The sequence below is a fragment of the Erythrolamprus reginae genome, chromosome 5 (genome assembly GCF_031021105.1).
Source record: "Erythrolamprus reginae isolate rEryReg1 chromosome 5, rEryReg1.hap1, whole genome shotgun sequence".
Classification (NCBI taxonomy): Eukaryota; Metazoa; Chordata; class Lepidosauria; order Squamata; family Dipsadidae; genus Erythrolamprus; species Erythrolamprus reginae.
The window spans coordinates 88,954,377-88,977,070 of record NC_091954.1 but is presented as its reverse complement, the minus strand read 5'-3'; the positions used below and the strand labels follow the sequence as shown (position 1 = coordinate 88,977,070).

Below are 22,694 nucleotides of genomic sequence, written 5' to 3'. Positions count from 1 at the left end.
TTCGCAGCTGTCTCCTGAAGCCGAATGCGGAAGTTAGCGTTCGGCTTCAGGAGACAGCTGCGAAGCAGCGCGCGTGTTTTAAAAGGTTGCAGCCGGCCTGGGGGGCTTGCCAGCACCCCCCCGAGCCCCCCAGGCCGGCTGCAACCTTTTAAAACACGCGGGATACGAGCGCCAAGGAGCTGTCTCCTGAAGCCGAACGCGGCGAACGGCGGGTGGCCGGGCGAACGGCGGGCGAGCGGGTGCTGGGGGGGGCTTCGCCCTCCCGCCAGCAAGAGGGGGAAGACCCAGGGAAGCTGCCCAGCAGCTGATCTGCCCGGCGCCATCTACGCATGCGTGCCCATAGAAAAAAGGGCACGCATGCGCAGATGGTGTTTTGACTTCCGGGTTGAAAAATCGCAAATTAGCCTGTTCGCAATGGTCGGGGACGCAATAACCGGGGGATCACTGTATAGGTAAAACATTCTGCAATTCCTTTTGATCTTGGCATACCTATTGAGCCGCGCAGTGGTTAAATGCAGTACTGCAGGCTACTTCTGCTGACTGCTACCTGCCTGCAGTTTGGCAGTTAAAATCTCACCAGGCTCAAGGTTGACTCTGCCTTCCATCCTTTGAGGTGTGTAAAACAAGGAGCCAGGTTGTTGGGGGCAATATGCTGACTTGGTAAACCATTTAGAGAGGGTTGTAAAGCTCTGTGAAGCGGTATATATGTCTAAATGTTATTGTTATGCTAACGCTATTGCATATTAAGGCCCAAATGCTTCTGAAAACAGCATTACGTTTTAACTATACTTTGGCCATTTAGATGACAGAATTCTCAAGCTGTTTATTCTAAGAAATACTGCCTTTGCAACTGTTATCAAGGTAAGTTAATAGTGCAGACTGTATGATAACTAGCTATTCTATTCAAACCAAGAGAAAAATAAGTGCAAATTGGTTTTTGGTTGAGAATATGCTATTTGATACCAATATTACCAGAATATATACTGACCCAATGCTCAGTACAGCTCTGAAGACATTGCATAGGAGTGAGAACTAATTAATAGACCTACATTCAAACCTAATTTCTGATTTGAAAAGTACTTATGGAAAAGATTGTTACAGGCGTCATGTTATGAAGGTCTCTTCTATAGCTGGAATAGTCCAGTCAGAGAATTTAACACAAATCTGCTGAAGATGTTCATTAATACAGAGAGCTAACAGAATAGTTAAAATTAAAATATGAGGCACTCAGTTAAAGATGGATTAGGTTACATTACTTCAAAGTGCTCAATTAGTATTTCAAATGGCAAGAACTTAATGTTTGTTTAAGTAAGAATCCCCAAATTTCTCTTTCAACAGCAGATGACAATTTGTAGAGTCAGTAAATTACCATTTAATAATCCGTTTCAAAATTATTGCTTCTTACCTTCAAACCTTCAGTAGGCAATCTATAACCAAATCTTGCTGGTAAGTCATCAAATGTCTGTGTTGCATTTTCAAAATCAAACTATAATACACAAGAAACACAAAAACATATATCATGTATTAAACTGCCATATACAATATTATTGCACAACTGTACACTAGAATTCAAATAACAAACTCTTGATTTAAACAGCAATCTTTGCAAAAGGATTGTTACAAAGTACAGATCAAGACACTTCTCATTTTGAAACTCTGAAGTAGCCCAAATACAGTGGTACCTCATCTTACGAACGCCTCTTCTAACGAACTTTTCAAGATACGAAGCCGGTGTTTAAGATTTTTTTGCCTCTTCTTCCGAACTATTTTCACCTTGCGAACCCAAGCAGCTGCTGCTGGGATGAAGGGGTTTCTTTTTTTTCCCCTTTTTTGAAGAAAGAAAAGGGAGGGGTAGCTTGGAGGAGTAAAGATTTTGCATGCTTGCAAAGGCACTGAAACTGTCTTTTTAAGAAAGAAAAGGGAGGGGCAGCTTGGAGGAGTAAAGATTTTGCATGCTTGCAAAGGCACTGAAACTGTGTCTTTTTAAGAAAGAAAAGGGAGGGGCAGCTTGGAGGAGTAAAGATTTTGCATGCTTGCAAAGGCACTCAAACGGTGTCTTTTTAAGAAAGAAAAGGGAGGGGCAGCCTTGCCTTTCTTCCTTCCCACTCACCCTTTAGCCTAGCCTTGCTTCTTCCACCCGCCCCCTTTAGCTGCTCCTCCCTGCCCTCTGTTCGCCTCTCTTCTAAAGTTTGGAATTTTCCTGAAGGATTTGCACCCATTATTTGCTTTTACATTGATTCCTATGGGAAACATTGTTTCATCTTACGAACTTTTCACCTTACAAACCTCCTCCTGGAACCAATTAAGTTCGTATGATGAGGTACCACTGTATTAAGATCCATTTTGTTTTCATCTATTAAGATTGATATTTAAACAAATCCATGAATAACTGTATATACTGTAAACGAGTTTCCTTTCATGGAAGGTCAGAGCCAGAAAGTGCCAGGAAGGCAGAAAAATTCAATGTTTAGAAATTCAGTCAGCTTTTTGTTTCTATCCTATCTGCTGCACCACCACTCCCCAAAAAAGAGAATTAAAAATCATATAAAACTTACATTTTATATTTTATTTTTTTAATATGAAACTAACTTAAACATAAATTAGAGCAAATTAAAAATAACATTACTCATAATGTATTTTATTCCACTGAAAGCTAAACAGCAGAATACATGAAACGTGGAGAAACCTAAGCACTAATTCTTGTTGAAAAATACTGAAAATATTTCATTAAATAGAAATATTCTGTACTAAGACTAAGAAATTCTTCTGGGATAAAAGATGCTGGTTACTTGGCAAAATATGGGCACACACTTTGACACACAGAGTGCTCCTTTGTGACTCCGCAACTCATTGCTCATATATTATATATTGGTCATAAGTTATATTTAACTTTAAGAGTTAAGTTGAGAGAAGATGGAACACAACTTATGAGAAAAAGTGAATGATTTGAACAAAACTGTACATGTGCTTTTCTGTGGATACATTCACTTGTAGGCAAGCAGTTTCTACACTACTCAAAAAAATAAAGGGAACACTCAAATAACACATCCTAGATCTGAATACAGTATATTAAAAATTCTCATTGAATACAGTGGTATACGAATCCCTTGTGATACGAACCTGGGGTTCGGAATTTTTTTGCCTCTTCTTATGAACTTTTTTCGGCTTACGAACCCACCGCAGATCGCAAAATGGCGCTCCGCTGGGCGGCGGCGCCCGACTGTCACCTTTTAAAACAGCCGGGGGGCTTCTCGGTGTTCTCCCAAACCCGAACTTTTTGGGTTCGTGTTTGGGAGGCCGCTGAGAAGCGCCGCCGCCCGGCTGTCACCTTCTGAAACAGCCGGGGGGCTTCTCGGCGTTCTCCTGAACGCTGAACCCGGAAGTTCGGGTTCAGGTTCCACAGGCCGCCGAGAAGCGCCCGGCTGTTTCAGAAGGTTACAGACGGGAGCCGCCACTCGGCGGAGCACCGTTTTTGCAATCGGCGGTGGCGTTTTCGGCCGATTTGGAGGCTAGAAAGAAGGTGGGGAATCCCAATAGGGAATTCCATGGGTGGAGCTTTGACGTCACGAAGACGTCTGACCATCTTACGAACGTTTCGCTTTACGAACCTACTTCCGGAACCAATTAGGTTCGCAAGACGAGGTATTACTGTACTTTGTTCTGTTCAAAGTTGAATGTGCTGACAACAAAATGAAATTAATTGTCAGTATTGCTTCCTAAGTGGACAGTTTGATTTCACAGAAGTTTGATTTACTTGCAGTTATATTCTGTTGCTTAAGTGTTCCCTTTATTTTTTTTGAGCTGTATATTTTGCCCTGGTAGCATACAGGTCCTCAGCTCGTTTTGCTAAAGCTGTATTTGGCCATTGACAAATTTGTGCATCTATGGAGCTAGGCTTTGGAAAAGCTGAACTGAAGGCCCAATGACCTTTGAATAATGCATTAGGATTAAGTGCTAAATGAGATAGAGCCATTCTGCAAATGAGTGAAATCATATCAGATTCGAATGATGGGCACAGGATTGTATTTTTTATGAAGGCAAGAAAGTTTATTAAAGGAAATGCAAGAAAGCGGGAAAGACAAGAAAAAGAACAAGAAATTTCTTAATAGAAAGCAAGATGAGATAATGAGGTAGTAGATGTTATAAACAGTTGAGATAGCGCAGACCAGTAGAAAATGTAAGTTAGGATATATGCTATGAAAAATTTAGCCATAGGATCTGCTGATATACTTGCGTCTGTATCTAACATGCAACTTATCTAGGTTTAAAGCATTGGGGACCATTTTTGAAGAATATTTAATGCTATAATTATAAAACTTACCGCTAAGATATCGGCTTCAACTGGCAACAGGTTTAAAAAGGCAAACAGCTGAACTGTGAGAATAGTATAAATCTGCGTGGCAGACAACATTAGCATTCCTATTGATAGCAGCATCTTACTGAAATTTCTGAAAAGAAGAACAAAAAGGAGAATCGGGTTATGAAAAAAGCATTGACTACTTCTTCTTCGTCACTTCCTCTTTTACCCCTCTGGGTGTCAAAGGAGATACAGGATTCTTACTCTTGCTCTTTTGGCAACCTCGACCATTGTTAACTGATGTCATTGTGAAAACATTCATACTCTGATTTAATTGAAACATGTCATCACTAAAGTATAAGAAATGTTTTAAGATGATCCATATAGCCACAAGGTATAAAGCAAGCTAAGTATCCAGTTGTTAAATAAATAGCACACAGTCTAAGATGCTATTGACAAGGGCTATTTTAAAAAGTACCTTCAGATTTAAAGGTAAAAACAGTTACTTTATTATTTTACTAACAGTATCATAATTCTTTATCTTTACAGTCATAAAGTATTAGGTATCCCAAATAACAATGCAGTAAATGTAACCCCGGCTTAACTATCATTTTCAGTTATGATGATGATTAAAAAAAAGTAATGTTATGACCAGTCTTCTCACATTTTTGGTATTTGCAGGCCTGCAAACAAAGAAAAGTTGAAGCAAGAGCAGTCATTGTGTCATCTATCTATCTATCTATCTATCTATCTATCTATCTACCTACCTACCTACCTACCTACCCATCCATCTATCCATCCATCTCTTGTGGTTGGCTCTGGGCCAGCTCCTGCAGCGGGGAATTTGGATGTTGGTTTAGGGGAATTCTCGGGTTATCAGAGACCTGTGTTATTGCCAACAGAATCAGTGAAGTTGATTCACAGCAAGGGACAGGCGGTGGAGGAAAGGAGTCAGACGGAGAGATGAGTGCAGTCAGCCCAGTCAGTGCTCCAATTAGTGAGTCATCAGAATCAGAGAAGGAACCACTTGTAGATGCCCGTGTGTGCAGGCTTATGACAAGAAGGGACCAGCTGCGCAGGCGTCTCCGAAGATAAGGGAGCACACCTGTTCAAGAGGCAATTATGTTAATGTGTTTGGTGATAGATTATGGGTGTTGGGGAGTGTGCGTTTGGGCATTTATCTGTTGGAGAAAGACTATTGCTACTGTTGGTATTATTCCAGGACTTCTACTGAACTTTCAACATTTCACAGTTAAATAACTGTTGTGGACTCATTGGCATGGGTGGCTGTGAAGATTTACAGCTGCCTTATCTGCTCTGTTGTTTTGTCTTTTACCACATTCAAGGATTTTTTCGTGAGAGAAATTTGGCTCTTTTTAGAGTATGTGCTCACAAAAACTGTTTGATAAACTTACTTTCTTTTCCTCTGTGACTGTGTGTGTGTGTGTTTGAATTGCATTCCAAACTCACTGGGGGCTAATCGTTAAGGGCCTGGCATAACACCATTTATCTATCTATTTGAGTTGGAAGGGACCTTGTAGATCAGTGATGGCAAACCTTTTTTCCCTCAGGTACCAAAAGAGCATGGGTGTGCGCTATCACACATGTGTGAGTGCCCAGACCCATAATTCAATGACTGGGGAGGGCAAAAGCAGCTTCCCTCCCCCCCCTGACCCTCTACAGGCCGGAAACGGCCTGTTTCCCAACTTCTGGTGGGCCCAGAATGCTTGTGTTTCGCCCTACCCAGGCTCGGCTTCCCTGGAGTTGGGGGAAGGTAAAAACGCCCTCCCCATCTCCCCAGAGGCTCTCTGGAAGCCAAAAATGCTCTCCCAGAGTCTCTGTGTGAGCCAAAAATCAGCTGGCCGGCACACACATGGATGTTGGAATTGAGCTAGGGCAGGGGTTAGGAAAGTTGGCTCTTCTATGAAATGTGGACTTCAACTCCCAGAATTCTTGAGCTATCATGATTGGCTCAGGAATTCTGGGAGTTGAAGTCCACATGTCATAGAAGAGCCAACTTTGCCTACCCCTGAGCTAGGGCAACGGCTCGAGTGCCAGCAGATATGGCTCTGTGTGCCACTTGTGGCACCCATGCCATAGGTTCACCATCACTCTTGTAGGTCATCTAGTCCAACCCCCTGCTCGAGCAGGAGGCCATATACCTCCCCAGAAAAATGGCAGTCCAATCTCCCCTTGAAAATTTCAAGTGTTGAGCATTCACAACTCCGCAGGCAGCTGTGTTCCATTGGTTGATCGCTTTTACCATCAGAAAGTTCCTCCTTATTTCCGGGTTGAATCTCTCTTTGATCAGCTTCCATCCGTTGTTCCTTGTCGGACCCTCTGGTGCTCTGGAAAACAGCCTGACCCCCTTCTCTATGTGGCAAAATAGCCTGACCCCCTCCTCTCAAATATTGGAAGACTGCTATCATGTCTTCCCTGGTCCTTCTCTTCACTAGACTATTCATGCCCAATTCCTGCAACCTCGCTTTGTATGTTTTAGTTTCCAGTCCCCTTATCATCCTGGTTGCTCTCTTCTGCACTTTTTCTACAGTTTCAATGTCTTTTTTCAATTGCTTTGCTTAATGACAGAACTGCAGGTAACAGTTGTGGCCATTAAACAAGAACTATCTGCATGTTACTCTTACTGAATTATAAAGAAAATTTTGCCAGATTTTGTAAAAGCGAAAGTTAACAAAATGGGAACCAAAAGTTTCCAGGCCAGAGATGGTCATGATGCAAGCATGCAGAAACTGCAGACTATCAAGTATTTATGCCAAGGATCAGTCCATTCATGAAGAAACCTATGTTTAATTCCCTAAAAGGATATCTTTGCACTGGCAGTGAAGGGGCAGTCATGTTTCACATATGGCTTTGTGTGGAACAAGCATTCTAACCTAGCCGGGATGCATTTATTTTACAAATGTGCATCGCTACCAATCTGAATTAAGCGATTCTAAGCGGCTAACAAGTACAGTAATAAAAACAAGCACGTTAAAAAACAGCAACAATAACAGACTCCGGATAAAATAATGGAATCTTCAATCAACACAGAGCAAAACGCATACATTGGATTCCACTATCACCATCACAACTCCCTTATTAAGGACACCTGAGAGGCCAATAAGGTTGAGGCCTTCTGAACCTCAGGGATGGGAATGGAGGCTCATTCACAAGGCAGGCACTGTGACAGAAAAGACTGGGTCTCATAATATAACATTGTTTCCCAGAAGGGATCTGGCACATGGCCATCTTTTCAAATCAGATAAAACAGGGAGAGACTGGCAGTCCCCCAAGTATCCTAAGCCCATGCTTTAAAAGTGGTAACTAGAATGCAAATCGCACCTAAAAACCTATTGAAAGTCAGAGCAGCCCACAAAGCAGTGGTGTTTCACGAGCATAACATGATGCACCCAAAATGGGACACACTGCTACATTCAGGATAAGTTGCAGCTTCCAAATGCTTTTTTTTAATAGTACCCCTGTATAGAGTTCACTGCAACTGTTCAATTGGAAATTGACTAAAATGATTAAAGTATGAGTAACCATGAGCAGAATCTCTCAATTTAAGAATAGGCACATCATGGATTTAAGCAAAGGCCCTCTTGACCCTAGCAAACCTATTTTTCCTCGGATGCCAAAAGAACGTGTGCACGTACTATCGCAAATACGCGAGTGCCCACACATATAATTCAATGCCTGGGGAGGGTGAAAACAGCTTCCCCTGCCCTCTGGAGGCCGGAAATGGCCTATTTCCCAATTTCTGGTGGGCCCAGTAGGCTCATGTTTCTCCCTCCCCAGACTCCAAAGGCTTCCTTGGAGCAGGTTAAGGTAAAAACACCCTCCCCCACTCCCCTGGAGGCTCTCTGAAAGCAAAGAATGCCCTCCCAGAGCCTCTGTGCAAGCCAAAAATCAGCTGGCTGGCACATGCATGCACATTGGAGCTGGGCTAGGGCAATGGCTCGCGTGCCAGCAGATATGGCTCTGTGTGCCACCTGTGGCACCCATGCCTAAGGTTTGCCATCATTGGTCTAGGGCCTATTAGATCTGTAGTTAACAAATGACACTCTCCAGAAATGGGGGTGACTAGGTGGGGGAGATCACTGAACCCTATTTCTGTGAAGGTCATCTTCCTTATTCTCTACAGTAGTTTAATCCAAGCCTGTTCCACCTCATCCAGTCGGCTGCCAGGAACTGGATGACCTAGAGTAAAGTTATATAACTGAGTTTCATCAGCATACTATCATTATGGGGAAATAGGAGGAGAAAGTGTACGGGATATTGTTAAGGAGTATGCAGAACCCTTAGAGTTATCAAGAGGAAACATGGGATTCCAGCAGATATCAAGGAGATATAAGTAACTGTACAGTCCATACAAGACAGATACATTAAAGTACTGTATATAAAATAGTGTTTACTGTACTTTAGAAATAGCACAATCAAGTTAAACAGTCTGGTCATTCACTTTCAAATTAGTCAAAAACTCTCACTATAATAATAATATTACAAGCCTGTCTTTGTCTTACATAACAGACATACATTACATCTCAAGAAATACACCAAACTATCATTAAATACACAGAATACACAGTGAATCACCAGAAAGAACAGAACAGAGAAAGAATCATGCTTTCGGGCTCCCTCTTATGGCAATTTGTAACCCTACCACTTAAGGCCACAGTACTTCAATACAAACAAACATTCATTGTTAGCTTATTTATATGTTGCCAACCCAACTGTCTTCTACATAGTACTAACATTCTACCCTTTGAGTGGTCAATATAACACTTTACATTTTCAAGTTATAACTTTCACAACATTCTTTATGCTTAATAGCACTTTGAGCCTTTGTAAATTGATCTGCAATATTGTTTTCACTTGCACAATATTTTAACTTAATCATATTACTTTGTACACAGTGTTTAAAATTTAGATGCCTGAAGTCAGTATGTTTTGACCTTGTCTTTACAGCTAAATTATTAGCCATACTAATTGCAGATTGATTGTCTTTATACACAGTAAATGGCTCCTGTACAGTAATTCCCATATCCTATAACTTCTGCCTTTAAGGAGATATGAGTAACTGTACAGTCATACAAGACAGATACATTAAAGTACAGTGATCCCCTGGTTATTGCGTCCCCGACCATTGCGAACAGGCTAATTTGCGATTTTTGAACCCGGAAGTCAGAACACCATCTGCGCATGGGTGCCCTTTTTTTCTATGGGCACGCATGCGTAGATGGCGCCGGGCAGATCAGCTGCTGGGCGGCTTCCCTAGGTCTTCCCCCTCTTGGCGGGCATCAGCGAGGAGTTTCCCCACCGCCCACGCAAACTCCTCGCTGCTGCCGCTTCGCTCGGGCCGCTTCCCAGCTGAGTACTCAGCTGGGAAGCGGCCCGAGCGAACGGCTTGTCCGCAGCCTGCCTGCCCGCGCGCCCTTCTCCCGCCCACGCCGTTCGCTCGGGCCGCTTCCCAGCTGAGTATTCAGCTGGGAAGCGGCCCGAGCGAACGGCTTGTCCGCAGCCTGCCTGCCCGCACGCCCGCGGCTCGCGTGCCCTTCTCCCGCCCACGCCGTTCGCTCGGGCCGCTTCCCAGCTGAGTACTCAGCTGGGAAGTGGCCCGAGCAAACGGCTTGTCCGCAGCCTGCCTGCCCGCGCGCCCGCGGCTCGCGCGCCCTTCTCCCGCCCACGGCGTTCGCTCGGGCCGCTTCCCAGCTGAGTACTCAGCTGGGAAGCGGCTCGAGCGAACGGCTTGTCCGCAGCCTGCCCATGCCGTTCGCTCCCCCTCTTGCTGGCAGGAGAGCGAGAAGCCCTCCCCAGCACCCGCTCGCCCGCCCTTCGCCGCTCGCCCGCCTTAGCCCGGCCACCCGCCGTTCGCTCGCTGCTCACCCGGGTTCGGGGGGGTGCTGGCAAGCCGCCCATGCCGGCGGCGACGTTTTAAAACAGCGGCGCGGCTTTCCAATGAGTCCCGAAGACAAACGCGGAAGTTTGACGTTTGTCTTCGGGACTCATTAGAAAGCCGCGCGGCTGTTTTAAAACGTCGCCGCCGGCATGGGGGGCTTGCCAGCACCCCCCGGACTCCCAACCCGGGTTTGGGGGGTTGCTAGGAAGCCCCCCATGCCGGCGGCGACGTTTTGAAACAGCCGCGCCGCCCCCAATCTTCGGCTCCTCGCTAGCGCTGCGGGAGTAAAAACACCATCTGCGCATGCGCAGATGGTGTTTTTACTTCCGCAGCGCTACTTCGCGAAAACCTGCTCGTTGCGGGGGATCCTGGAACGGAACCCTCGCAACGAGCGGGGGATCACTGTATATAAAATAGTGTTTACTTTAGAAGTAGCACAGTCAAGTTAAACAGTCTGGTCATTCACTTTCAAATTGAATGTCCCTATTGAATGTCTAGCACCATTCACAGAGGATTCTCCCACTGATGAATCTTGCATCAAAGATTCTTCTTCAATAATTGCCTTGGGTATTTATAAAAATAATGAAGTCAGAAAAGAAAGAAATGAACAAATACTGCTAACACTTAATCCCTTGCCAACAGATGGTCTCATAGCTTCATGTCGATATTAAATAGGAGGGGGGAATGGCTCATGGCCCGATCTCTTCCTCCTCCCAACAACCATTGGAACTCACCGCAAAAGAAAGCAACTGCTGAAGAGAAGCACATCCCACCTCACCCCAAACTTCCTAAACCAATTAGAATGATACTAAGATCAACAGTATCATAATCTGCCAAAAAATCGAGAATAGCTAGACACCATTCTTATCCTGATTTGCTAAAAAAAACCTCAACCACAAGTTTAAAGGCATACAAATGCTGTTTCTTTGCTCCTTGTACAAGAGGGACTCAGGCACCCAATACAGTGATCCCCCGCTCGTTGCAAGGGTTCCGTTCCAGGACCCCCCGCAACGAGCGGGTTTTCGCGAAGTAGCGCTGCGGAAGTAAAAACACCATCTGCGCATGGAAGTAAAAACACCATCTGCGCACGCTTCCCAGCAGCGAGGAGCCGAAGATTGGGGTTTCCCCGCCGCCCACGCGAACTCCTCGCTGCTGCCGCGCCCGCCGCTCGCCCGCCCTGAAATGGAAAGCCCCCCCAGGCCGGCTCCGATCCCCCCAGGCCGGCTCCAATCCCCCAGGCCGGCTCCCATCGTTTTAAAACAGGCGCGCCGCTTCTCCGCTGACTCCTGGCGAACTTCCCCGCTTTAGGAGTCAGTGGAGAAGCGGCGCACCTGTTTTAAAACGATCGGAGCCGGCCTGGGGGGGCTTTCCAGCAACCCACGAGCCCCCAACCCGGGCTCGTGGGTTGCTGGAAAGCCCCCCCAGGCCGGCTCCGATCCCCCAGGCCGTGTCTCCTTCTCCCTCCTCCTCCTCTTCTTCCCCGCTCTTCCATCCTTCGCCGCCGAGGTCACCAGGAAGGGAGAAGAAGAGTCAATGAACGGCGCCAGCCGCCACCTCGCCCAACGCAAAGCGCAAGAGCCCAGACCCGGAGGCAACCCGCTCGCTGTCTGCGGCGCTTCGAGTTTCTCCTCCCGGAGGTGCGCTCGGCACTCGCTGCAGCGGGGGAAGACCCAGGGAAGGTTCCTTCGTCCGCTGCCCACGGAAAGGGGAAACCCGGATCTTCGGCTGCAGCGAGCGCTGAGCGCGCCTCCGGGAGGAGAAACTCGAAGCGCCGCGGACAGCGAGCGCCAGGAAGGGAGAAGAAGAGTCAATGAACGGCGCCAGCCGCCGCCTCGCCCAACGCAAAGCGCGAGAGCCCAGACCCGGAGGCAACCCGCTCGCTGTCCGCGGCGCTTCGAGTTTCTCCTCCCGGAGGCGCGCTCGGCGTCGCTGCAGCCGAAGATCCGGGTTTCCCCTTTCCGTGGGCAGCGGACGAAGGAACCTTCCCTGGGTCTTCCCCCGCTGCAGCGAGCGCCGAGCGCGCCTCCGGGAGGAGAAACTCGAAGCGCCGCAGACAGCGAGCGGGTTGCCTCCGGGTCTGGGCTCTTGCGCTTTGCGTTGGGCGAGGCGGCGGCTGGCGCCGTTTATTGACTCTTCTTCTCCCTTCCTGGCGACCTCGGCGGCGAAGGATGGAAGAGCGGGGAAGAAGAGGAGGAGGAGGGAGAAGGAGACACGGCCTGGGGGATCGGAGCCGGCCTGGGGGGGCTTTCCAGCAACCCACGAGCCCGGGTTGGGGGCTCGTGGGTTGCTGGAAAGCCCCCCCAGGCCGGCTCCGATCTTTTAAAACAGGCGCGCCGCTTCTCCGCTGACTCCTGGTGAACTTCCCTGCTTTAGGAGTCAGGAGAAGACCCAAGGAAGCCGCCCAGCAGCTGATTTGCCCGGCGCCATCTACGCATGCGTGCCCATAGAAAAAAGGGCACACATGCGCAGATGGTGTTTTGACTTCCGGGTTCAAAAATCGCAAATTACCCTGTTCGCAATGGTCGGGGACGCAATAACCGGGGGATCACTGTACAAGGAACTGGCTGGCTATTTGGGCAGCAATAAAAGTACAATTTGCTTTGCCATATGGTAATGCCTAATAAATGTTCTTACCTTTGCCCAATTGGATCCGCTTTTCAACTTCCTCTAGTGATGCTCAAATATCTCTTGTTGCTATACAAAGCAAGGTTGATAATACAAACCAGGTCAGCCCTCTCGGTGTCTTATCAGATTGACTTTACATTCGGTTGCAGTATTTGGAACTCTACTCCAATGAGCAGGCCTTGGGACCAAGTGCAGAGGCTGGAATGTGGCATCAGTACTAAGTATAAGGTTCTTTGAGAGAACATATTAATTTACTATCATAAATATCCATGCTTGCCATCGCCATATCACTGCCTGCATACTAACCTCTAATCATTCCAATTTTTGTCCTCCTTTTCCAATTCAAAGGATGCCATCACCCACTAGAAACCATACTCCACTAAAATGATGGATCCATTCAAATACCAAGAATGATTCTGCAAAGCATTCAATCAACAAACCATATAACCCCCTGCCTATCTATTCATCACACCCATAAATGTTTAGCAACAACCCTAAAGAAGAAAGCCAGTAACTTTTCCGTAAATATCAACTAAATCCTACAAGAGATGAAGCATGAAACAAACTCAAGGTAAATTCAGTTTTATTCTGTTTTGTATGAATTGAGATCTCAGAGGGATACTATGGGAGTCATTCAAAAACCTGTTATACCATATAACAACAGAGTCCTAACCAGAACTAACCAAATACCACCTTCACTGTCAATCTTTGTAAATCAGTTTTAACAACCAGTCACGACTTAATCTTGTGTTTTCTCCCAAGCCAAGCCAAGATGTTGATCTAAGGTATAAAGTAACATCTTATTTTACTGCCTATCCCATATTGGGAAACCTGACAGGTTTATCTAATTACAGCCTAGAGCCCATAATCTTTGTCCCATAGGCATATCAAGAATTCTGAAAAGTTAATTTGGATGCACTTACAAAATGGTTATAAGTGCCCTTACAAAATAGCTTTCTTGATTGCACTTACCCAAAAGCAAGTTGGCGAGAATCTCCTGAGCCTTTCCTTATTAATATTTCATTTATTCTAGGCAGACAGTCACAGAACTAAACACTAGACTACAAAGGTTCTGAGGGCCTGTTGAAAATTAACACAATGCTGGAGACCATACCTTTTCTCTTGATATTTAAATATTGACTTCTTTTTTAATAAAGGAGGTATTCCAAACATGATTCATTAATCTGCAAAATAGTGCTCCATAATTTGCTAGTCAAATAATATAACACAATACTGTATATCAAAACTTCCATACCTTATATTGAAGGCAGTCAGATACTCATGTCGCTCTTTTACCTGACTGAGATTGTAAACATTCCTCAGGTCTAAAGATGCAGACATTCTACAGCTGGTATAACAGGTCTGATATTACAGGAAGTGGTCAATGATCTCAGATCATGTCCTTACTACGATCCTTGTAATCATTAATGGTGTGCATTTTTGGTTTCTTTAGAAATGAAAAAGACTGGGGCAGAGGCTGGGAACTTAGGGGAAAATATTAAAAAGAGATTTCGCAGACCATCAAAGTGTTCCTTTAACATACTAAGCTGTTTCGTATACATGGGATATCTTTTGCCTGGGATGTTTGTCCAGGTTTCAGGTCAATTGTGCAATCGCAGCCCCTATGACCAGGACAGTGAACCTATGGCATATGTGCCAAAGGTGGCATGCAGCGCCCTCTGATGGCTTGCAAGCCGTTGCCCCAGTTCAGCTCCGCCAAACATATGTGCGCGCTTCCCATCAGCCAGCTGGTCTTCTGGTGTCTGCGCGCATGTGTGGGGTGCGTGGGGCATGTGGGGGAGCTGTGCATGTATGCGTGAGGCTAGTACTTGCACACAGAGGAGGGGCGCATGCATGAACGCCACGCGTGCATTGAATTTTAGGAGTTTGGGCATGCACACACACATTCACGCGCATTTTGGCCACTCAGTCTGGAAAAGGTTAGCGATCACTGCCCTATGAAGTGAAAGTGCAGTGACCTCCTCCTATTCTCTGAAGACATTCGCACAATCAGCCCGTTTAGCAAATATACTACATCAGGTATCGACAAACCCAGGCGCCTGGTCGCCAGTGGCGCCTAGAAAATGTTGTCTGGCGCCTAGAAAATGTTGCCTGCTGTATTGTATGTATACGCAGAGGTCCCCAACCGCCGGTCCGCGGACCGGGACCGGGCCGTTGGGGCTTTTCAGCCGGTCCGCGGCGCCAGGGCCCCCTCGGCCTTTCCGCACCACCAGCGGCGCTCCCCCCGCCAGCCAGCCAAGCCCCGCGCCCGCCGGAACCGGCTCCTCGCTCTCCCCCCGCCGCCCGCCGCGTTTGCAGGAGGTGGGGAGGGTTGGGCGGCCCGCCAAGGCCAGGAGGGACGCCGCTGCCCCCCCCTTCCCTCTCTCCGCCCGCCGCTGCGCCTCCTTGACGGCGAGAGGAAATGCCGGCAAAGGCTTTCCTCAGCGGAGGCCGGCGAAGGTGATATTGAATGTCGGGGGAGAACGGGCGGTTGCACGCGCTTCCTATCTCCCTGCTAGCCCACTCGGAATATTCAAAATAAGAAAAACCTTTGCCGGCGAAGGCTTTTCTTATTTTGAATATTCCGAGTGGGCTAGCAGGGAGATAGGGAGCGCGTGCAACTGCCCGTTCTCCCCCGACATTCAATATCACCTTCGCCGGCCCCGCCTCTCCTGCAAACCCCCTTGCTGAGAGCCCGGGGCGAAAGTGCTCTCGCAAAGGTGAGGCGGGCAGGGCGTGCGCGCGTCATCGCTGAGAAGAACGGAGAGAGAACGAGAGTGAGTGAGAGCAACAGACAGCAAGATAGAGAGAAAGTGAGAAAGAGAGAGTGAGAAGGGGGGGAGAGAAAGAGATAGCAAGAGAGAGAACAAGAGAGAGAAAGAGCGTGAGAAAGAAAACAAGAAAGAGTGAGAGAGAGAGAAAGCAAAAGAGACAGAAAGAAAACAAGAGAGAGAAAGTGAGAAGAAGAGAGAGAAAGAGGGGGAGAGAGAGAGAAAGAGGGGGAGAGAGAGAGAGAGAGGGGGGAGAGAGAGAAAGAGAGGGAGAGGGAGAAAGAGAGAGGGAGAGGGGGGAGAGATAGCAAGAGAGGGAGAGAGGGAAAGGGGGAGAGAGGGGGGAGAGAAAGAGAGAGGGAGAGAGAGAGGAGATAAAGGAAGAGGAGAGAGAGAAAGGAAGAGAAAGAAAGAAAGAGGGATAGAAAGAGAGAGAGAGTGAGAGATGCTCAGTGAGCCTTTCTTTGAAGTTGCCTCTTTCTTTCTCTTTCTTGCTTTCTTTCTTGCTCTTTTTCTTTCTCTCTTTTACCTTCCCTTCCTCTATTTCTTCTTTTCTTTCTCCTTCCTACCTTCTTCCCTTACTCTCCCCTTTCATAAGTTTCCTTGCTTCCTTCCTCTGTTCCTGTCCCTTCCCCCTTTCTTTCTTTCTTTCTTTCCTTCCTTTCCTCCCTCCATTTCTTGCTTTCCTTTTCCTTCCTCCCTTCTTTCCTCCGTCATTCCCTTCTTTCACTCCTTCCTCTATTACTCTCCCCTTTCACACCTTTCCTTGCTTCCTTTGCACCCTTCTTTTGTTCCTGTCCCTTCCCTCTTTCCTTCCTTCCTTCCCACCCTCCGTCCATTCATTCACCCATTCCTCTCTTGATCGCCCCTTTTACGGCGCCGCTGACAGCTAGCTCCCCCCCCCCACCGGGCCATGGAAAACTGGTCTAGCTTAAAGCCGGTCCCTGGTGCAAAAAAGGTTGGGGACCTCTGGTATACAGTATATTTTTCCCGCCTTGTGTTTACGCCCAGAAATGGTACATCTTGGCTTCCGTAGCTCCGCCCATCAACCTCGGAGCGAGCTGCTTTCCCAGCGTCCCCTGCGCTTGCGTGCGTCTCTCCCTCCCCCCCTTGCCTCCATTCCGCCTCCTACTCGAACCCCTTCACTCCCCCCCACCGCACACAGACGCTCCGATCTTGGCCGCTCACCCGCCTTCGGAGAGAAGCGGAAGCCCCTCCCCTCCCGGCGTGAGGTTTTGTTCATTCCTCCTCCGGCCGCGTGCGCGGTGACTTCCGACCAGTAACCCCTCCTCCCCCCTCCCCCCCTCACCCGCGTCCCCGGCCCGGTCTCCCTTTCCTTCTTCTCTGTTTCGGTTTCTGACTAATGGTCTCCCCTCGGATCCCGACGGGAGTACAGCAGAGCCGGCTCGGCGGAGCCAGGCCTGCGCCGGGGGGGAGGGGGTGAAAGCGATGTCAGGTGGAGACTCGGCAGCTGCCGCGGCCTCCCCTCAGCCGTTGCCCTTCTCGCTGCCCAAGCCTCCCCCCCCTGATGCAACTGAACCCCGGCGAAGGCGTGCGTCCTGTGGGACCTCCCGGGCCGGAACAGTCGCCGAAAAGCGCTCGCATGGGTGGCCGGCCGGACTGGCCTGCCGGGAAACCCGTCAGTCTTCTGGCGCCTCTCCTTCCGCCGCGCGGGGAACCCGAACCGCTCCTTCCCTTCGGGCCAGTAATCTCAACCACACCGGACTACGGTGTGGTTGAGATTACTGCATTGGCTCATCATTTTCGTAAACAGCTATCTCCACCTGAAAGTGATGACCAATGCATTCACTCACTCCTCAATGAGTGGTATGAGTTTAAGGTCCTTGGAAAAGGAAAGAAACTGTGTGAGCTTCTGGATTTGGCACTCTCCAACACCGAGAGATTTCCAGTTCTGGGAAACCTGTTGTCGATTGTAGCGGTGCTCCCTGTCTCAACCTCATGTTGTGAAAGAGGATTTAGTTTGATGAACATGGTCAAAAATAAATTCAGATCAAGGATGCAAGAAGAAAGTTTAAGTGACTTGTTTATGATCACCATGAATGGGCCATCTGTGAAGGCGTTTGATCCTGCCAAGGCTGTGGACCACTGGTACTTCAGCTCTAAAATCACAAGGCATGTTCATGGCCACAAAACGCAAAGTGAAAAACACTAGAATGTTGCCTAAAATCTAAAATATCAAAATATAATATTTATTATCTTTAAAAGTAAAATGTTGTTTATAACGTTTGTAATGTTTTTTTTGTTAAATTAAAAACCAAGTTTGCTTAAAAAAAATTCTGGCTCCTAAATTTTTTGGCTGGCTCCTAGATTCTGAACAACTTTGTCGACCCCTGTACTACATACTCTGGCTGGATGCTCACTATAAGTACCAAGGAGAGCACAGAAGTTTGTGCTCAATGGAGAGGGAAAGGAGATTGCTTGAGTCGTCCAGTTCGCTCATGGTTTATGACAGTGTTTCCCAACCTTGGCAACCTGAAGATATTTGGACTTCAACTCCCAGAATTCCCCAGCCCGTGAATGCGGGCTGGGGACTTCTGGGAGTTGAAGTCCAGATATCTTCAAGCTGCCAAGGTTGGGAAACACTGGTTTATGAAGCCGCACCACAGCCACTTGCAAGGAAGCATTTAAGGGCAAGAATCCCATGTCAATTGCTAGCTTCACTAGAGCAGTGAACTTCAAAAAAAGGCTCATCTTCAAAGTCTGGCCATCTACAGTCTCTTCTTCTATAAGTCTTGGTAGTTTTATTGCAATTTATGCACCACCTCTACATCTATAAAGTTTGTGATGAGATGAAAGCTTTTATTTACACCTTGTACCCTAATTCTAGGGGTATAGTGACAAGAGCAAGAAAATATTCTTACCCCTTTTGTCTTGAGCTCTCTTTATTTGCTGGCTGGTTCCCTCCTGTGAGCTCTCATGATGGAGGCTAATGGCATTCCCTTGGTGAGCACCTGTGGATGAGAGTAGATACTTGCTGGCGGGTTGTTCAGATGTTCTAGTTCCTGCTACTGGTTTTCTCATTACGTAGGTCCAGGCAATATGCCCTGGTACAGTAAAAACAATATTTCCTTATCTCCCCCTTCAAGACTAACTTATTGAGAGCTTCAATTTGCATTGGCTTCCCAATCTGTCTCTGGAGACGCAACTGTTAGAAACCTGTAACCTGCAGGTACCTCTTGCTCTGATATGCTTACTCTGCTTCAACTTTTCCAAAAGAGTGTCAATTAATCAAGCAACACTGGATCATCTTATGAGGCAAGAGACCCTTGCCATACCAATTCAACTTGGGTGTCATCATTCAACTGCACTCTAATTTGGACAAGTGCCATTCCATCCAACATCCCAGGCTAACAATTAAAAATCTGAGATGAACAAGCTTACTTTCTTATCTCTCTGTTTGAGTTTCCAAATTTCTCAACTGACTGTCATTCTCCGAACGGGATCACTGAAATTGTGTCTAAATCTCCTGATGAAGTTCTGGTAGTTGTCCAGTATCAGGTCATTGGCTTCTATCAATGGAATGGCCTATTTCACAGCCCACCCCTTTCATTAAATTCAATAAAAAGGTCACACTAAAGTGATCTGTTGGGAACACAGTTGCTCTATTGTTGAACATTTCATTCTGAGCCAGAAAGATTCTTAGGTGGTCTACAACTCCTCTGTATATCTCTGGTAAGCTTCCATAGAGTGCACTAGCACTGTTTCCGCTGCTATTGCTGGACAACCTTGTTGCACAACTTTTCATTACAGCAGCTTATTGATCTGTGCATCTACCTGCTGGTAATGCTGGAGTAAGGATGCTCCTAGTTGCTGTGGAGTTGTTGGCACATCCTTTATTTGCTTTCACTTAATGGCCAGAATCTTGCCAAACTAAATCTGTAACCTTGTAATACTAGGAATATCCTGGAAGATGCCAGGGTGTGGCTACCTGAACCTGTTCTTATCCTCCCCCTAATCCATTTTGCGTCTTCATAGTAACAAAGTCTCTTCCTCTGAATCTGTCTTTGGGAAAGTTCATATTTCCCAAACTCATCACCACTATTTCTCCAGGTGCACATTCTACCACAACCAGTGTTCCCTCTAATTTTTTTTTTTTGGGGGGGGGGGGCGGGGGGCGGAAAAGTATAGTGTCTGAGCGGCAGTCTCTTCGGGACTGGGCGGCACAGAAATAATAAATAAACAAATAAACAAACAAACAAACAAACAAATAAAGAAAAAACCCACCCTGTTTTGCGTCAGAGAATTTCAAAATAAAATACTGTACTGTGTGTCTATAACAGTGAGCTCATAATAGGGCAACTCTATCAATATCAAAATGCCACTTAAATAGTTGAGCTAGTTTCAAACTAGATTTTGATTTTCTTTCTCTCTTCCTTACTCCCATTCTTTTTCTTTCTCTTTTCCTTCCTCTCTTTTTTCTATCTGTTTCTCTCTCTTCCTCTCTCTCTCCTTCCCTCTCACTCTTTCCCTCTCGGCTTCTGGGCAGGTTTGGAAAACTCTGAGTTGATGATGATTTTTAAGTGAGCGATTGCTCACTGCTCAGCTTAGAGGGAACTATGACCACAACTGAATTCTGCCCTGCATGGCAGGAAGCCACTCCTGGGCCAGCCTTCTTGTGAGCTGTCTGAGACTTGTTTAATGATGCATGATCCTCACTTAACAACAGGAATGGAAAGTGCCAAGTTTACTATCACTAAGTAATGTGGTGATATTATGTCAATCTTTACATGACCAATAATAATAGCATTTAGACTTACATACTGCTTCATAGTGCTTTTACAGCTCTAAGTGCTTTACAAAATCAGAATATTGTCCCCAACAATCATTTTACCCATTTCAGAAGAATGGAAGGCTGAGTGAGCCGGTGTGAGATTTGAACTGCTGAACTACAGCTAGCATTTAGCTGAAGTAGCCTGCGGTGCTGCACTCTAACCACTGTGCCACCCCGCTTGACCACATTGCTTAGTGACAGAAATCCAATCCCAATTATCATTAGTTGAGGACTATCTGTTTTCTGAAAATGGGACAGAGATAGAAGCTGAGATTGTTCCTATTATAACTACCCTGCTGCTCAACAGTCCTGGATCTTTGAGTCATCTTGCTGCCTATATTGGAAAAAATTGAAATATGGTTTTGGGAAACTAGAACTTCCATGCATTGGGATAGGGAATTGAGTCATCTAGAGACTGCAAAGCCTGCATACAACTATGGGCTTTTCTTAGATAATTTTAGCCCCAAATCACAAAAGAGAGTATATGCTAAAATTCCCTTTTAGTCTAGAGTAGATGAAATATAATTTGAGTATAAAAGCTACTGATATTTGTCTTCAGATTGTCTTTATTTAGGCCGGAAAAATCAAAGATACAATTACAGATTAGGCGAAACCTGGCTCAAAAACAGGGACTATAAGAAGGTGTGGAATGTTAGTCAACAATCACTTAAATATGAGCCAGCAGTATGTGTCAACAGTCAAAAAAAGCTAATAAAATCTTTTGTTATATAAACAGAGGGATAGAATGAAAATCACATGAAGTACCGGTATTAGTACCGCTTTATAAAACCTTAGTAAGATCACATCTAGAATACTGCATCCAGTTTTGGTCACATTAAAAAAATAGATGTTGAGAAAATGTTGGGGAAAAGTGCAGAGAAGAGAAACTAGAATGATTAAAGGTCTGGAGACTAAAATGTATGAAGAACAGTTGCAGGAAATGAATATTACTAGTCTAGAGAAAAAAAGGACTAGGGATGACATGAACAGGGGGTCAACTTATTTTCCAAACACCCAGAAGGCAAGACAAGAAACAACGGATGGAAACTAATTAAGGAGAGAAACAACGTAGAATTAGTATGGCCCATTTCAAGTATATAATAGATCCCAATTATTATTTCCTTTTTTGTACTCCATTCTATTGTTCTCCCATGAACCAACACTCTGGTTTTTGATATGCATGTATTTCATAGTAAATATTCATAAGGAATATTAAATCCTATTCTAAACTACTGGAAACTATACAAGCGAATTATATATTCCTAGCTTCTATGTCACACAAATGTATCCATCTAAACATAAGGAGGACGTTTTGTAATATAGACTGTTACCTTCTATGTAGTAGGTCAGATAACTAGGTTCCCACATTTTATGACTAAATTGCTAGTATTGTCATGTATACACACACAGAGAAATATAAGGCTAATGAATCTAATTAATGAGCTGGGGAGTTAACAGCATCTTATTAGGCAGGGGAAAGAGTGACATAAGACTGTTCAAAACCTATATTGTCACTAACACAAACCAATAATTGTTTTAATATATCTACACTGATAGTATATCACATTTTTATCACAGTATAATATATGTTTTAATATATCTACACTGATAGTATATCACATTTTTATCACAGTGATTGTGTGCCAAGAGAGTGGGATTTTGAAGCATTTCTTAAAGGAATATAAGCTTCTCTCATACTCCAGAGGAAGTTGTTATGCACAAAAAGTACCATGTTATATTCGTTTATTAAATAATTCCAGCATTCAAATTCAACATTTCCTGCACTATAGTTTCAGTTGTAAAATCCAACCCATTTTAGTGGTAATAAAAACTGAATAAAAATTATTCCTACATAGTTATGACATTTTGTTTAGCCATATATCCATTTTGTTTAGCCATATATCCATTCAGCTAATCCTTAATAGAAAAATATCTAATACTTAAAAGGAGCCCAGGCATTACCAAATTTTTAAGCTTGGCCTGATAAGGCAGAAAGAAAGAAGGGTTTTCTTATCATTATATTTAAACAGCACTTAATAAGAAAACCCTTCTTTCTTTTCTGCTTATCTGCCTTTCTATCAAGGCCAAGCTTAGAAATTTGGTAAGGTCTAGGCTCCTTTTAAGCATTACACATAAAATTTCATAACTATGCTGGAATAATTTTTATTTTATAAACAATATACAGTGGTACCTCTACTTACAAACGCCTCTATTTACAAACTTTTCCAAATAAGAATCGGATGTTCAAGATTTTTTTGCTTCTTCTCAAGAACCATTTTCCACTTACAAACCAGAGCCTCCGAAACTGTA

At 45.5% G+C, this 22,694-nt stretch overlaps 1 protein-coding gene across 3 annotated transcripts in view; it reads right to left on the bottom strand.

Moving 5' to 3' along the window:
- RNF13 (ring finger protein 13) overlaps positions 1-22,694 on the bottom strand; it is a 65,822-nt gene that overhangs the window by 41,089 nt on the left and 2,039 nt on the right. The window contains exons 2-4 of one of the 3 annotated variants that reach the window (XM_070753424.1): positions 18,475-18,564; positions 4,322-4,448; positions 1,406-1,486 (exon numbers count right to left, since the gene is read on the bottom strand). In XM_070753424.1, the coding sequence (XP_070609525.1) occupies positions 1,406-1,486; positions 4,322-4,435 (195 nt within the window). In that variant the 5' untranslated portion in view covers positions 4,436-4,448; positions 18,475-18,564. Of the gene's footprint in view, positions 1-1,405; positions 1,487-4,321; positions 4,449-12,830; positions 12,890-18,474; positions 18,565-22,694 lie in introns of those variants that run through there. The other 2 variants (XM_070753425.1, XM_070753423.1) reach the window with 2 other exon arrangements.